Source organism: Furipterus horrens, unplaced genomic scaffold (genome assembly GCF_987537825.1).
Source record: "Furipterus horrens unplaced genomic scaffold, mFurHor1.1.pri manual_scaffold_7, whole genome shotgun sequence".
NCBI classification, from domain to species: domain Eukaryota; kingdom Metazoa; phylum Chordata; class Mammalia; order Chiroptera; family Furipteridae; genus Furipterus; species Furipterus horrens.
This window is the reverse complement of record NW_028327177.1, coordinates 137,319,764-137,337,875: the sequence shown is the minus strand read 5'-3', so window position 1 is coordinate 137,337,875 and position 18,112 is coordinate 137,319,764. Positions and strand designations below refer to the sequence as shown.

The 18,112-nt window shown below is 35.4% G+C and overlaps 1 protein-coding gene across 1 annotated transcript in view; it reads right to left on the bottom strand.

Moving 5' to 3' along the window:
- Window positions 1-470: 470 nt before the first annotated feature.
- TOPAZ1 (testis and ovary specific TOPAZ 1) overlaps window positions 471-18,112 on the bottom strand; it is a 44,037-nt gene continuing 26,395 nt past the window's right edge. The window contains 8 exon segments of the mRNA XM_090284579.1: window positions 471-690; window positions 1,926-2,109; window positions 4,919-5,122; window positions 6,370-6,534; window positions 11,531-11,696; window positions 13,106-13,206; window positions 13,896-14,070; window positions 14,951-15,017. Of these exon segments, the coding sequence (XP_090140705.1) occupies window positions 471-690; window positions 1,926-2,109; window positions 4,919-5,122; window positions 6,370-6,534; window positions 11,531-11,696; window positions 13,106-13,206; window positions 13,896-14,070; window positions 14,951-15,017 (1,282 nt within the window).

Sequence of the window (18,112 nt, the reverse complement as noted above, 5' to 3'; positions counted from 1 at the left end):
CTCTGGCATTGCAGTGTTTGGATCATTTTTCAGTATTACTTTACTATTGTATGTTACAGATATGGAATAGGCTTTAGAAATTGGATTGAGTGTACACTCAACCTACTTCATACCCCTAACAGTTTTTCTGAATGATCCAGTTACCTGCTAGCACATTTCCTCTTTTTTGTCTCCCTCTTATTAAATACTGCACCATACCCAGTGTGTGGTTTTTCAGTGTTTGAATTTCAGAATAAATAGGGGTTTACCATACTTCGGTTTACTTAGAAAGAAAAAAAGTGACTTGAAAAATCACTTCAGTGCGGAAAAACCATAATAAATTGTATACATCAATCAAAATTTTTAGTGTTTGAAAACTAGTAATTTACTGTAAATGAAGGGCAAAAGCTGACTAGACTGAAAACCAACTTTATTTTTATTGCCTTTTATTTTCAACAATGATTACTTGAACTTAAAAAACAGTCTATTAACTAATGGTTACTGAAAAGCCAAACCTTTCCAGCCCACTTCATGTTCTCTTTCAGCCACTTCAGGGCAGAACAATGTTCCAAACTATACACCTGTTCCTTATTAATGTTGACCGTCATGTGCTTAACAAAGAGCTTTGGGTCTGATAAACGAGCAGCTGTCATTAATCTTTCCACTGCAGCTTGATAATCATCCTTGCTCCGATATTTGTTTTCTTCACATCTACAAAGTAAAGACCTCACAAAGTCAGAAAGTCTAAAAAGAAGTGATATAATTTCTTCAAAAGATATCTACATTTATTAGTACTAGTTATGACAGACTTTTTACTATATTCTCCTACCAGTGGCTTTCAGACTTCTTGCCCATGACACAATAAGTTATTTGGTATTGTGACCAGTATACACCCTCATACATAAAAACTGAAAAAGTTTCAGAAAGCAAGACGTACCCTATGACAACGTACTCTATTTATTGTCTCATTTTTAATAAAATGGTTGCAACCCCCTAAATTGATTTCACCAAATGGACTATAACCTGCCATTAAAAAAACATTGATCTAGAACACTGATAACAGCCTCAATCTTTGTATATTCAAAGTTAATGATCACATAGTTTTTCATTATAATGCATAAAAGGATATTGAATTTAATCAAGTTTGGAGTTACATGTTTTACCTTGGTATTGGCTATTTTGAATTGTAAACATATACTATGTAGCTAACATTTGGTAACAGAAATTGTAGCTATATTCCTATACTAAATTTTTGATTATTTTTCTTCAGTCCTGATTTAACGTCTTCACAAAGTGCTGGAATTTACTTTTCTAATAACTTTTCTAATAGTCTCCGAATTTCATAAAATTTATACCTAGTGGCTGCTTTCTGTAGGGAGTAGGGAGTGGAAAGTGTTTAAAATAGGGATGTGGCTGTTATATTAAGCGTCACTTTTTCTTTTGTGTTCAGCGCACCCTGATCTTGGCGTCAATGGGGTCCAGCGGCAAGGGCCAAGAATGAGCCCACCTGCATGAACCGCACAGTGTGGTCCGGAGGGGTGGGAGTGGAACAGCAGCTAGTGGTCGCAGGGAGGAGAGACTGGTCAGGTGCCTTCTAGGACCTTCTGGCTTAGAAACTGGTGCCTAGAATCTGGTAGATTGGACATGTGCCAACTATGTACAGTTTTTCACTCTAAAAATGAATAAAATTCTCTTTCATAGAGGTTATTGTAACAAGATATTAAAAATCTTTATTGAATGCTAGTCATTTGTTCGGTTTTAAGTCTCAACAGGCCACATTCTTTCTCAATTTAACTGTTACTGAAGTTTGCAAATATACACTGCAGTATTATATAAACATATTTAAGCATATATATACATATGTAAATATATAAAACATTTACAACCTAGGGCAGGTATAGGGAGTCATGACTTGCTTTCAGGATGCAATTAAGTTATCAACCAACCTTTTCAATACTATCTGCAGCGTCTGTGTAGAAGTACCAGGACTCTGAATACTACTAGCATTAGATACCAGGAAGATTTCCATAGTTAAAAGCATTTCAATCTCAGATAAATAAGAAGGAATCCGTAGAAGTTTTCGATATAAATTTCCTTCTAATGGTGGATAGCAACCCAGTGAAAGAGCACCTGAAAATCAAATAGATCAAACTTTACTAAAACTCTTTAATAGGTGAAAACCTAGACTTCCAAAATATGCATAGATGATAATTACTTATAGTGCAGAATAATTCTCCACATTAGATTTATTACACAAATTATATAGTAGAGAGGATATCCTGGTAATTTAAAATTCTTTGTAAAATGTTTTTGAAACCTTAATTATGAATTGAGAAGTCTGTTTAAAAACTATGAAAAGTGACTTTTGAGTCTCATCATGACAATCATTTATTTGAAACCATAGTCAATGGAACATAATTTCAGAATAACTAAAAAACCAGAATAGCTACTTGGGTTTTGTTTTAATGGGAAATAGCCTAATAGCAACTATATGTATTTATAATTATTGCCTATCTTGAATTATGAACCTAAAATGTAGAAAACATAAATTACAACTAGCTTTTATTTTTTATCAATTATAGTATTTTTTATTTATTGACTTACAAAGAGAAACATTGATATTTTTTTCTTTTTTTTTAGTGGTGGTGCGTGGTGGTGGTGGGGTGGGTGGTGGTGAGAAACACTGATTTTGTTGTTCCACTTATTCATGCATTCATTGGTTGATTCTTGTATGTGTCCTGACTGGGGACCGAACCCACAATTCTGGCATATTGGGACGATGCTCTCACCAACTGAACTACCCAACCAGGGCTCTTATTATAGTATTAAAAAAACAAATTCAGATGAGTTATTTTATTTTTTAAAAGATTTTTTTTATTTTTAGAGAGGGGACGGGAGGGAGAAAGAGAGGGAGAGAAACATCAATGTGTGGTTGCCTCTCACACGCCCCCAACTAGGGACCTGGCCTACAACCCAGGCCTGTGTCCTGACTGGGAATACGAGCCTTTGGTCTGCAGGCCGGTGTTCAAATCCACCAAGCCACACCAGCCCGGACTACACGTATTATAGTACGTTTGAGGACACTTATTTATAGCGCTTTTACAGTGAAGTTTTTAGAGAGTCAAAAGTTATCCCCAGATTTTTTTACTATGTGTGTGGGGTTGGCACCTCTAACGCCCATATTGTTCAAGGATCAACTGTAGTCTATGAAATAAATATTTGACACTGAGCTAAACACTACATAAAAAAATGAATAAAATACATTTTTATCCTGGAGGTGCTCAGTGTGTTGTAGCTATACTCATCAATTCATGTTCCGTAAATTTTACCTATATGAAAAGAGATTTAACTTTCAAACTGGTTAGGTGCTCACTACAGGGACACAGACACATAGAGAAGTCCTCTTAAGCCCAAGGACAACCAAAATGTATACAGGCAATATTAACTATGTTGTTATCTTTTACTGAAAGCCATTTAAATCTGTGTGTATAATTTGTTTAAAATGTTTTGTTAAGTTTAAGAAATCTTTCCACTGTGGATGATGGCTAATCTTGGAGGATCTACTGTGTGCCAGGTACCTGTGCTAAAGACATAGGCTTTATCTAATTTTAACCTGGCAATTTACTACCTTTGAGATAAGGTATGTACAAAAACCTCCCATATTACAGATGAAGGGCTTTGGGTAACGCACTCTGGCCTTCTGACTCCAGATTTTGGAATTCTAACCACTGGGTAGTCGAGCTCCCTTGGTCACTTCCAGGACTAACAAACTATCCACTCATTAGCTTTCAAAACTTTATTTTTAAATTAATTAAGTAGAGAGAGAGGGGAAAGGAAGGAAAAAGAGAGGGAGAGTAACATCGATTGGTTGCCTCTCTTAAACGCTCTGACCAGGGACCAAATTGGCGACCTTCCGCTTTGTGGGATGCTGCCCAACCAACTGAGCCACACTAGTCAGGGCCCCAAACTTTTTTTTTATTGTAACCTACTATAAGAAATACATTTTACATAATGACCCAGTATACATACATATATGAATACATGTGGCTGAAATGAAAATTTTATCAAATAATACTTAACCTTCCTGCTTGTATTCATACTAATATATATTTTCTTTCCCATTTCATTGGGGAAACAAGTTACCCCCTGCTCAACTGATCACAGCTGTTAGTGTTAAAAATATTTCCAAGTTCAGAGAAGTTTTTTGTGCAAATAAGGGTGGCTGGGACATTTGACACATGTGGCACAGTGACAAATGTTAGGCATTCAGATGTTTGTTATACACATGACAATGAGAGAAATGGAAGTATACGACAAATTACTGCAGGAAGGCAGAAGAGAATTGCTTTCTAGATCTAGATTCGACACTGAATTACTTTCTAATTGATATACCTGCGAGGTGGCTGGGACTAGAGAAAGCATTAGTTTTCCAGGTTTATTGATGAGAGAGAACCAGCTATAGATAGATTAACAAAGTTTATTACTAGGAGCCATGTGAAAACTGTTATGAATCATGTTCATTGTAATGACAGCCTCTGTGCTTCCTATGTGGTCTGCTATAAAGTATTCTAAGTTTTAAAAATTAGGGATAGAGCAGGGATCAATCAAATACATAAATATTTCTTCAATGTCAGTCCCCAGTTGTTTTACTCCTATGTATTTTTAAGATATGCCTAATTGGTTCAAATCCTGCCACTTATTTCCTTTGAGTACCGTGCAGTGGACATACTGATAATGTGCAGGAAATAAAGATACAGTAACTGGAAATAAGAGAAATAAGTTTCAAAACAGCACATATGGTTTAGATCACTATCTTTGAATGTGTTATCAACTCCCCTTTGTACATACTTGAAGCTGTAAATATTATGCCAAGATTCAGGGCTAGAAAATCAAGGTCAAAATCAATATACCAAATTAGAAAATTTTAAATGTAACTTACTTTTGTAGTGGGCTCTGGCTTTTAGCCATAAGCAACTCCTTCCTAAAGAAGTAATTAATCTTCTAAGAAAGGGAAAATCAATAGGGATGCTCTTTGAAATCATGAATTCTGCTACGGAGGATGAAATACCAAGACTGTTGCTTTCTATACAGGCATCTAGGAGCTCATTAAAAAGAGGGCTATACTGTGAGACCTCCACAGTTTCTGAAAAGAAAAACATAATTGACACAATGAAATGGATCTACCTTGGCCTCTCAAACCTCTCGCACCACTTTCCTTTTCCCTCTGCTCCCCTTGGCCCTTCAGGAGCCACAGCCATGGAAATGCAGTCGATCATCTTACATGTTCTCTAAGTAACAAACAGAAAGCGTTCAACAGCAGCAGAGAGTGAAGAGCAGGAAAGGAAGCCCGAGGATGATTTCAGAAGCTGCATGAACACCTCTGCCTATGACCCCACATGTGACCACACTGCCGTGTCTCAGACGGATGACTGCATTCTACCTGCTGGTCACACCTCAGACGTGTATTTCCCACAACTAAGATCATCCCCTTATAAATACTGACTATCAAATGAAAGAACTCATTATTGGGTATTTCTATTCCTTTCTATTCTTCTCTTAGAAGAAAGTGAAGTCACACTGGGGACTCCCAAGTCTTTTGTTCCCTATATTCAGTCAGTTCAATCCATTACCTAGACTCTAGGCACTTAATCACTTTAGGGTCTTTTTAGTGGTCCTGGCCGTTATCAGGAGATTAATCTCCTTACCTTTTAGTCTCTTAATAAACATTACCACCAGAAGAAATTTCCCAACTTTGATTGATAGAGCAGTGAGGAGAGGCCCCCAGGTTAATGTTTCCATTAGATGTTAACCAGTCACTGTGAACCCACCACCCAAACCCTCTGCTTTTTTCCCTTAACATGGACCCCAGCTTCCCGTCCACGCATGACCTGAGCTTTAGCATTCAAGACCACTGCATGCCATTGCCCACACTCGTATTCTTTCTTTGAACTTGTCATCCACTTAATTTCCTCTACTTATTCCATGTTTACCTGTGTTATAAAGGGAAACCAAGTTCTATATTTAATAAGAGAAAAAGTATTCTACATCATTCCAATGCAATGAATTCTTTTCAGATATAAAGCTTGCTGGGGGCACTTAATGTATTGTTCGCTGATGCTTGACTGAGGTAGGGAAAGGGAAATGATGAAAAGGTTTCTATTAGGAACTGCTGACAAATAACCCAAGGACAAGCATCTCTGCTTTATTATTATTTTTTTACGTCATCAGGAAAGCATATTCAATTTGCAGAAAACACATTTTACAGAAAACAACTTCATTAAAAATATATGCAAGAATATAAACTTCAACCAAATCAGGTGGAACACTGTATCTTATTAATAAATACCAGATGGACAAGAAATAATTGAGCTAGGCTTTTAAAAATCATACCTTGAGAATTTTGAAAACCTGGTAGATTCTGTAAAACTTCAAAAGTCTGTCTGTAAAGGCTCTTGGCTAAGATCTCATGTGCAATTGTACAGAGCAGATTATGTCGATTGAGTACATCCAGTCTATCACAAGGCCATAGTGGTGTATTGATTATCCATTCTGACTCTTTCAAAAAGAAAAAAGTACTAATACTTTACACTCTGAAAATTACATTTAGTATGGTCACAACTCGTGTTTTTAAATATCTTTTGGAAAGTGACAAAACTTAAATATATGTACTCAGAAAAGGTAACCATGGCTCAAATTTATTAGAAACTTACACAGTGATGATTGTGATAGCTTATTATTTTTGAAGTTTTATTTTTCTTAGTATATTAGTTATTGATCCAGAAGTTAATGTTTAGCTCTGGCTCCTTGAAGATTGGCCGCCATCATGAACGACATGGTAACTATCAGACCAGTAAGTTCTTGGCCAACAGACTACCTCAGCGAAAACAAATGGTTATTGATATCCTTCACCCTGGGAAGGAAATGGTACCCAAGACAGAAATTCGGGAAAAACTAGCCAAAATATATGAGTACATCAGATGTCATCTTTGTATTTGGATTCAGAACCCATTTTGGGGGTGGCAAAACAACTGGCTTTGGCATGAGTTATGATTCCTTGGATTATGCAAAGAAAAATGAACCGAAACATAGTCTTGCACGACATGGCCTGCATGACAAGAAGACCTCAAGAAAACAGAGAAAGAAACATGAGAACAGGATGGAGAAAGTCAGGGGACTGCGAAGGCCTGTGTTGTGCTGCGCAGTCAGCTGGAGGTGGGACAGCGTTAGAAGCAAAGATTCTCAGTGCCTCTCTGTGGTGGCTGTGCAATGGTTAATAAACGGGGGGAGTGACTTGAGGAAGTATGGTTTGGGGACACCTGTGAGATGTGAGAAGTCACCATGTGAGTGCGCTGTAGGTCAGTGGTCTTCAAAGTGAGGTCCCCAGACCAGCAGGGTCATCAGCCATATCTGAGAACTTGTGAGAAATGCAAATTCTCAGGAGCTAACCCAGACTTAATGAAACTGAAAATCTTGGGGTGGTGCAGGGTATCCTGGTGCTCAAGTTTGAAAACAAGACCAGAATCACCATTTTGCTCAGCAGTTGACCAGCTTAGTCTGGGTCATTTGATTTGCGCTTCTGCTGTAGTTGCAATGTCACAGAGTCCATTTAAAGGAAAGACTATGTAAACAATGGTGTAACACTTAAAAATATGAGCTTTGTAAATGGAAAGACCTAAACTGGAATTCTTGCTCACACTATTTGCGGTGTGGTTTTCTCTGAATCTTAGTGTCCTCTTTGTGGGATACGGATCACCTAGCTCATGAGGTTGGCACTGATTCAATGAAGTGACACAGCAATGCCCTTAGCACAAAGCTTGCTTGCTATGTAACAAATGTTCACATTACTAAATCAATAATGAAAATAAATATTACAATTTGAAAACGAACCAAGAATATAAACTGGTAATTCCTAAAAGAATAAGAACAAATGAAAAAAAGTTATATTTTCTAATAAGTAATTAAATGCAAAGTAAAGCAGTGAGCATCGTTTTTGCCCTATAAACTAGCAGAGATAAAGAATAATATTCAAAGTTAGCAAGGGTGTTTCATAACATGCACCTTCTCACACTAGTAAGAAGACTGTAATCAGTACACCCTTTCTAAAGGTGTATTTTGTTTCTATTCACAGAGATAGGACCTGGAATGGATTATACTGAATAGCCAGATTAGGGTTTGCATAAACTGGACTGCACCAGCCTGTCTGACGACTGACAACCAGAATATTAGGCACTAACACCTGGACTGTTTATACGCACCTGTGATCTCTAAAAGGACAATGTCTATATGGCATACACACCTATGTAATATTTCTCTGGGATTTTTCTCATAAAGAGAGGCTTTCTGATAAACTCAAAGTAAGCTGCTGCAAATCTGAATGAGAATAAGGGCAAATTCGCCAACATTTACCAAAAAACTTTAACTAAACTGCCCTTATCTATTAATGCAGCAATTCTATTGGAATTTATCCTATGGACATAATAAATATTTCTATAAAAGGATGTTTATCACAGACATTTGAAAATAAGCTGGTTTAAGAAAAACAGATTCATGGATATATCTATGGATTTATATTTATAGATACATATTTTATTTATTTATTCCTAAGATAGAAAACCATGCAGCCCAATAAGTGATGATGCAGGAGAATATTCCTTTTCATAGAAGGATGTCCACAGAAAGACTGTTTCCTGAAAAAAAATGCAAGGTACAAAAAGAGTACCATAAAAGTGGATAATAATCATTTCTGGGTGACTGAATATGGAGTTTTTATCATCAGTTTTGCTTATCCACCTTTTCCTATTTCTCGATAATGAATATGTATTACTTATATTAAGGCAATAAAGTTATTTTAAAATTTAAGGGCAGTTTCTCAATAAAAGGCAGCTAACTTTTCACAAAATTTATATTCTAGAGAGTTTTCAGCCTCCAAATGATGATTATAGAATTATGAGTTTAAGGCTTTTTTGTGTGTTGGTAAAGGGAAGAAGGCGGGGTAAGAACTTGTTGTTCGTTTACCAGGATATACACTACCAGTGCTAAGAGTTTTAAGCGTCAAAGTGAAAAGTCAAAACAACAGATTTCCTTAATCATAAAGTCTGTCACCCACTAAAACAAACACGAGTATTGTATGTAACCCCTTCTTTAAAAAGTATAGTAGGCAATAAATGCACCTTTTTAAAAGGAAAAAATATAGGGAAAAGCCTTTTATAAAAGGTTAACCTGCCTCTCATCCCTGTCCCCAAGCACTAAATTTCTTTCAGAAGCAACCACTACTACTTATTTCCTACAAATATTCTAAGGGTATATAAGCACATATGTATGTATCCATTTTATTTTATTTTTACACAAATAATAGCATACTATATGTACTGTTCTGCACATTCATTTTTGCACTTGGCAATGGATCCTGGAAATCATTCCAAATAAATATCTATAGATCTGCCTCATTCCACTCTAGCACATAGCTAATCACACAGTTTAATTAACTGGTATGCTGTTAATGAACACCTGATTATCTTGAATCCTCTGTTGTTATCATTGGTGATGGTAAAAAAATATAACAGGTAACGAACCACACATACCCTTGTATAGAGATATAAATATGTTTGTAGGAGAAATTCCAAGCCATGGAGTTAACAGATTAAGTGAAATATACATTTTCAGTTTTGACAGATATTTTGCCAAAAAGCCCCTAAAGACAATGTATGTGAAGGCCTGTTTCTCTATACCCTCACAAAAAACAAATCACCGAACTCTGATCTTTGCTATTCTGACAGATGTTTTGTTATTTTAATGTATACTTCTCTTATGAGTATTACTCTCTCTGCAAGTGATGTTCAACCATTTGTATTTCCTGTGTTGAGAATGGCCTTTTCACTGCAGAACCCTTTCAAGAACAAAAAAGGTTCTGGGGAGAACTTAGTTAATACTTCGATGGGCCCTTCTTTTGAAGAAATACAATTTTACTTATGAAAGTTACTTTCAATTGGAACACTCACTGCAAAAGAGAATCCTGTGCTTAGAACTTACAGAAAATTTAAAGATAATCTCAAAATTAAAACATCAAAATTGTAAAAAATTTAAATCTCCTCAGACCATTCCACATGCCTCCCACAAACTTCCCCTCATTCTCTGGTTTGAGAACGACTAGTTGTGCCAGAAAGTGTCAGGTGGAAGTTTCCTATCACAGAAGGACCCGAGGCCTGTCTTATCAACTATTTCAATCTTTCCATTTCTTGCCACATCACTTCTTTCTAACAGAGCTTGTGAGTCTGGGCTTGCATTTTATTAATTTCTATTTTTGTATCTTGGTTACTCTTTCCCACTTAGCAAACCTCACTGTTGGGTTTGTTAAGCTGAAGAAAGCCTCTTCCAACAAGCTTTTGGTTATGATGCCTCCCCACAACACCTGTACCCCACACACTCTTGCACTGAACAAACACCAACATGAATGTGTACGTGTGCCCATGTGTTTATGTGTTGGTGTAAAGGTTATCTATTTGCTTCACTTGTGCATATATTCCATCTTCCCACCTAAACTCTGGAGATTCTTGAGGTTTCTTCATTCTTATCCCATTCTATCAAATAAGATCTGCCTGATGGTCCAAGCAGCCAGGCTCACCGTCAGACACCATGCCGTGCTGCCACTGTGTTCTCGGTCTTCTTATCTACTTCATACCAAACAAACCTTAACTGTATTGCTGGCTTCATTTCATTTTAACTTCTACTGAGTGCACTGACTTTCTAGGGAAAGTAAGCTTTACTTGCCTTTTTTGGAAGTCATGTTCGCCTGTACACGCGAAGATAGAATGGATGCAGACTGCAGTCAGAATTTCCCTGTCGCAGGTCACAGCTGAAGCCTGGGCTCTAAACCTGGACTATATGGGTTTGAATCTGGCCTCCATTCCTTACTTGCTACATCATTCGGGGCAAGTTGCTTAATGTCTCTGATAACATTTTTTTTTTTAATCCATAAAATGGGGATTGTAATAATTTCAAACTCATAAGGTTTCCATGAAGATCAATTGAAATAATCCAGGTAAAAAATTGAGTATGGTGCCTATGCCAAAGTAAGAACTAGCTTTTCAACAAAGGTTCATACAATTTCTTTTTTAAAGCAAGGTTAACTTTCTCCTTTTCTACAACAACTACCTTTCCTATCCATACGACCACTATGGTTTAGACCAAATTATCCCCCAAAATTCAATGTCACATTAAGGCAGTGATTTGCAATGGATGGGCTGCAAGAATTTTAAAAATATGCAGTACCTGAGTATTTAGTCAAGACTCACCGACCTCTTTTCCCTTAGATTTTCAAATAAAAAAATGACAACACCCAACACAAAAATAGCCTTCCAGTGTGAATGAATCAAAATTACACATATTTTTGGTAAGATTGGCAAAAATATATTTTTCGGTGTGCAACAGTTTAATAATTAATTTATATGTGCCATGAAATGGAAAAGGTTAAGAATCACAAACTTGAGGTAATTTATTACACAGACAAGAATTTATAACAAATTATTTTAAGCTTGCATATATCAGAACTTACCTCTTAATACCCAAATGGCACCATCTAGGCTTCCGCATTTTAGAAAAATTTCTACTGCAATATTCACAATTTGGCATCTTGGTGCTAACTTCTCAGGCCCTGTAAGTCCTTTTAAACTTGTGAAATCTATTTTTAATTCATACAGTTTATCTATGACCTTCCTTCCCTGGAGTAAAAATAAAGAGCACTAATTGAGTATCAAATCATTTAGAGTATCAAAGATACAAAGTCACACTGATAATTACAGAGACACCAATCACCCATTTTGAATCATCATTCTAGATGGACAGTTACCCCCTGCCCCCAACTGGGCCCCCCCTCAGCAGTTTCTCCTGTCATGTGTTTTATACATGTGCTCACCCTAAATATTTCATTTGGTAAAAGGATTTCATGCCTTGGTGTGGAAAATTATTGGTTGCAAGTTTTTGTAGTTTTTCTGTTGACTACCCTGAGATCCAGGAGTGAGAAAGCAAAAATGAATTTAAATAAAGAATGATAGTGAAAAAACGGGTAAGATTGTTAGCTAAAAACTGTTTCTTTGATTCAACAGATTATTTCACACCCTCTACATAAAGACTGTTTCTAGTTTGGATTTCAGAAATTGAACATATATTATTATTTTGTATCAGGGGTCAGCAAACTTTTTCTATGAACAGATAATCAATACTCTAGGCTTTGCAGGTCACATTTGGTTAGTTGTACATTCTTTTTTGGTGGTTGTTTTTAATTTCTAACTCTTCAAAAATATAAAAAACACTCTTAGTTCTTGGGATGTACAAAAACAGGCTGTGGGTCAGATTTGGCCCTTAGTTTGCAGACCCTTGTTTTATATTATATTTTATTCTATTTTGAGTCAGATGCATATTATGACTATATAAATAGTATATTTTTCAAGAGTTCCTTTAGTTTAATTGCAATGGTTTTACTTTTATGTTAAAAAGGAATAGGTTTCATTAAAAACACTAAGATAAAATATTATAAAGATAGCAATTTTAAAAAATCTTCACCTGAGGACATGTGTTCATTGCTTTAGAGAGAGAGGAGGGAAGTGAGAGAAACATCAATGTGAGACAGAAGCATCGATTGGTTGCTTCCTGTACCTGCCAGACTGGGGATCATATGTGCCCAGATGGGGAGTGGGGATCGAGGATTGAACCTGCAACCTAGGTATGTGCCCTGACTGGGGACTGAACCCACAGTCTTTTGGTCATAGGCAACACTCCAATCAAGACACACCAGCCAAGACAATAGTGAACATTTTTAATTAAAATACAAATACAAATTTACTAGCCTCTTAAGAAATAATAATAACTTAATAAAATTAAAATATACTCTAAAAATTTGAGAAATTCAATCTGTGTTTTTAAAAAGGATCTTCTTGTTAGGTATCCCTTAATTTCTCAAGCATTGAATGAATAATCAAGATGTTAATGTTCTGACCAACTTTAAGTTAGATTGTGAGGCCAGGGACAAGGTACACTGTGCCCATTCCAGGCCTACCACATAAAAAGTACTAAAAAAAGTACTGAACTAATACTTTCTATACCCAGCCAAAGCAAAAATTTTATGATGTACCTTGGGCCATTGCAACAGCTTGTGATAGAAGTACATAGCACTGATTCCAATTCTTCCCAGCAAAGTTTTATCTACTTCACTATTTTGTGGATCTTTGCTAACTGGAACACAAAGCAGGCATATGGAAGAAAGTTACAGTCACTTAAAATGATGAAAAAGGCAAGTTAATATGGAATCATTGATACTGCCACAAACACCAGGTGTCGGCAAACTACAGTCCACAGGCCAAATATGGCCCATGGCCTGTTTTTAGATATAACCTGTGAACGCAGATTTAAAATAATTTTTTAATAGGGTTGTTTGAAAAGGAAGAAAAACAAAACTATGTGACACAGATCATATGTGATGTGTGTAAAGCCTTAAGTACCTGGTTCTTTACGGAAAAAGTTTGCCGACCCCTGATAAAAGAATATAGCAGTGAAGAGCTCATGTCAAAAAAGGGTCTCAAAAATATACAAAGTTTAGTAACTTGTAATAGTGAATATTGTAACAACTTTAATGATTTAAAAATTCAGGTGCTCCAATATAATTTGCTAGCAACAGTTTTACCAATTTGAATAAAAAGAAAAATAAGAAACATGAAACATTTGATATTAAAATACCAATACCTGACCTCATATCATTAACCTAACTTATAAATAACTGGAAACATTTATAAACAGAAGAAGTATCTGAAACCTGAAATATTAACTAATCCTCAACATGGAAAATATTAAGAGCTTTACAGTCCTGTTAAGAACAGTGTATCACCCTAACACGTAAGACACAGACTAGAACACTGTCATTTTACCTGTTTCAGCAAATTCACAAAATGGAACACCTGATCTTTCTTCTTTATAGTCTTTTGTTAGTGTTTCAGCAATACAAGTACAAAATCTCTGGAAATCTGCAAATTTTTCACAGTCTATTTTCACCCTATGGTATAAATTTCCCAATTTGGTCCAGTCACCTTTTTCTTTATAATGCTATCAGAATTATTAAAAACAAAACAGAAAAAAGAAAGAAAGTTGTCATTTATGCAAATATATTATGTAGTAGGCATATGCAGTCATTAGATAAACAGAAATTAACGTGACCTAATCTCTGCAAATCTTATTAACAAGTGTTATATCAATAACATGCTATTGTACAATTTGCTTTTCTGACTACAGCAGAGCAGCAAGTTCTAGATGGCAATGTACATTTATTTTTATCTAGTTCCTAATGTACTTACTGATGTCACCCCCAAACCTGAACTAGACAGTTGAGACAAGATTTTATGGTATTTCTTCTACAAAAGGGGCTACGAAGTAAATTTCAGTAAACTTACTATTATTTTCTATTATAAACTAAGGAATAGTTTTTCACGTCAACCAACAAAACTTGTTTCAAGGATATAAATACTAATTAAGATTAGACCAGCAAGTACTAGATGAGTACAAAATGATCTTAAATTAAAAAGAAAAATCATCCTGGAAGTCCTGCATTTCTTTACTCTAAACGATGGGTGAGTGCACTGTCATTTCACACACTGTCGCTGTCCATGTATCATGACAAGTAAGCCGACTGTCTTGTGTACTGAGTCTGCCCAGTGACAAGAATTAAAGGCTATGCTTTAGGTTATTACACCTTAACCTAAGTTAATTTTGACACTAATTATTTCCAGAATTATCTTTAGGAGAGTCCACAATTCTAGAAATTATGTTTGTATTTCACAGTACTAAAAAAAAAAATTAAACTTCTTTTCCTTGATCATTTTTTCTCTGTATAACAACCCCATTTCTAAAACTTTTCCTAAAATGTGCTTAATGTTCAATGTTTCTGAGCAAAGATCCCAGCAAGTTATTTAAAAATTAAGTGCGATACCTCTATTTCGTTCAAGGCTGAATCTAAATCACAGGTCCAGTTTTTTTTAAATTGCCTCATTTGTAACCTTTAACAATAGGAAAACTGTTAATTAATTCAGCACCCACAAAGTCATTATTGTTCCTAATTCTTTTATTTTACAGTTTACACCTAAGAGACTGGAGGAAAAAGAATGCATTAATATACTATAAAAATTCTTTAGAGTTAAAAAAATGTTAACTTCTTAGGTACTTACCTCACATTATTTCCTCCCCAAACAAGGCAACAAGGAGAAGAAAGCAGATCCCACACAAAACCACAGATTTAGCCTAACTTGAAGACAGAGAAAGCCAAACTTGATCTCTAGTTCCCACTCCACCCTCACTGCTCCAATAAGCAAAGTCAGACCAAAACAAAAACAAAGCAAAAAAAAAACCTGTGGAGGAGAACCACAAAGGGAAACTACCAGAGGAACTGAACAATGATTTTTTAAAAATATCACTAAAAAGACTATGTCCACACTAAGTTTGAAAATGCTAAGAAAGAGAAAAGAAGGAAAAAAAAGGGGGTGGGGGGGGGTCTGGGTAGGTAGGACACAGACCCACACAGAAGGAACTAAAGATTTATATAATTTAAAGAAGGTAATCTGAAATGCATCGCTTCTGGGAGAGACTAAAAGACAAAAATGAAAAGGAGAAGCACCCTTTGGAAACTGAAAAGAGGAAAAAAGGAAAAGAAAAAGGTATTACAGCCAACTGTGGGGTCAATTTGGTAATTAGTCCCAATGTTCTTTTTTTACAGATCATTAAAAAGGAAGAAGCACTTCCTAATTCCTTTCGTAAAGCAAGTATAACATTGATACCTAAAGTAGACAGACAGGACAAAAAAACTATAGAACAATATCATTCATAATGGTGATGTTAAAATATTGATAAACTATTAACAAGCAGACCAGTTTTGTAAGATGGAAGAGTTATGGGGATAAATGTGGTGATTAATTGCAGAACAATGTGAATGTATTTAATACCACTGAACTGTACACTTAAAAATGGTTAAGATGGCTTTATCAACATTCTATTAGCAATATGAGCCAATGCAATCAGACAAATCACTGAGAGACATAATCATAGTAAAGAAGTAAAATTATCTCTATTTATGCATATAACAGTATACCTGGAAAACCCCACAGATTCAAGGATGAAATTAACTCAAACAATAAAAACTTCAGAAGTAGCAGAACATAAGACTTAAAAACCAGATTCAATACCCCTTAAATATACAAAAACTAAAGAAAGAAATAAGAGTACATAATGGTACAGGAAACCTCATTTACAATAGCAACATAGATTAAATACTTATATGGAAAAATTTCTAAAACACTCCTGAAAGACACCAAAGTAAATGTGAACAAATACAAAAAGACGTTTCCTGTTCTTTAGGACAACTCAACATTATAAAGATGTTAGTTCTTACTAAATTAATTCATAAATTTAATGCAATTCCAATAAACATAACAAGCTACTACAATGGGGTTAGAAGTTGATACTCAAGTTCATGTGGTAAAACATAAATGCAGCAATAGCAAGAAAAACACTGAAAAGAAAAACTTTGCCGGGGATTATTCCTTTTAATATTAAAACACACTCCTAAAGCCTCTCTAATGGAAATAGTACGGTACTTGTGCAGGAAAAGACAATTAGTCCAGTGGAGGAGAACACAGAAACAGACTCAAGTCCAGACGAAATTTAGTATATGATAAAGGAAGCATCTTCAATCACTGGAGGTAACGATGAACTTTTTAATAAAAGGTGCTGAATAAAAGTAGACAACCACTGGGAAAAAAAGATAAAATTAGATCCATATTTCACACCAAACAGATCAGGAACCTCACTGTAAACATGAAACCGGACCATAAAGAAAACATGGGTGAATTCCTTTAAAACCTTGGTATAGGGAAATTTAGAGTCAAAATCCAGCTGCAATAAAAAATAACTGAAGCAATCAAAAAAAGATTGATACATTAGGTTGAATAAAAATAAAATGTTTTCAGGCAAAAATACTATAAACTAATTCAAAAGACAACTGACAAACTGGTAAGGTATGTTTATAATATATACAAAGGCCTAACACTCATAATTTACTAAGAACTCATAAAACTTAAGAAACAAAGAACCAAAAATCATTGTCCGTTAATTGTTGCAATTAGAACATTTACATTTAAAGTAATTATTGATAAGTTAGGGCTTAGGTCTAACATTTTATTATCTGTTTTCTGTTTCCTTTGTTTCTCCTTGCTTATCTCCCTTTGGGGTTACCGGAATATTTTTAGAATTCCATTTTAATTATCTATAGTATTTAGAGTATCTCTTTTTGTATAGTGTTTTAGTGGTTGTTCTAGTGCACTTACCTTTGATGCAGCAATCCCAGTTCTAGAAATGTACCCTGGAAATACACCTCCAACAATACAAAAATACATATACCCAAGGTTATTCAATACAACATTGTCTTTACTGCAACATACTGGAGGGAGCTGAAATACCCATGATTTATAGTACATCCACACAATGACTTCACATTAATTTTAAAAACGATGACTCTCTCTATGAATTGATTTAGATTGATTTCCAAGATATACTGTTTGAGAGAAAAAAGCAAAGTTGAAAAGAATACTTCTGCATGCTATACTTTATGTAAGAAAGAAGTACATAGAAAAAAACATTGGGTTGGCTAAAAATTTCATTTAGTTTTTTCCGTACAATGTGTCTAGTGGCACTTAGTTATCTTTAACTTCATTCAAAACAATTTTGTTAGATTGTACTGTGACAGCTGTCACAACAGTGTGCATTTAAAAAAAAAAACTTATCAAAATTGGTGAATTTTTGTGCAGCCATTTTAATACTGAAGATGGAAGAAAATACGCAACATTTTCAGTGCATTCTGCTTCATTATGTCAAGAAAGGTAAAAAGGCAACTGAAACACAAGACTCGTGCAGGGTATGGAGAAGGTGCTGTGACTGGTCAAACATGTCAAAAGTGGTCTACAAAGTTTCTTGGTACTATTGACATTTTGGCCAAGTAATTCTTTTCTGTGGGGCTGTCTGATGCATTGGAAGATGTTCAGCAGCCCCCTGGCCTCTGCCCACTAGAAGCCAATAGTGGGAGGTAGGGTGGTATACTCAAAGT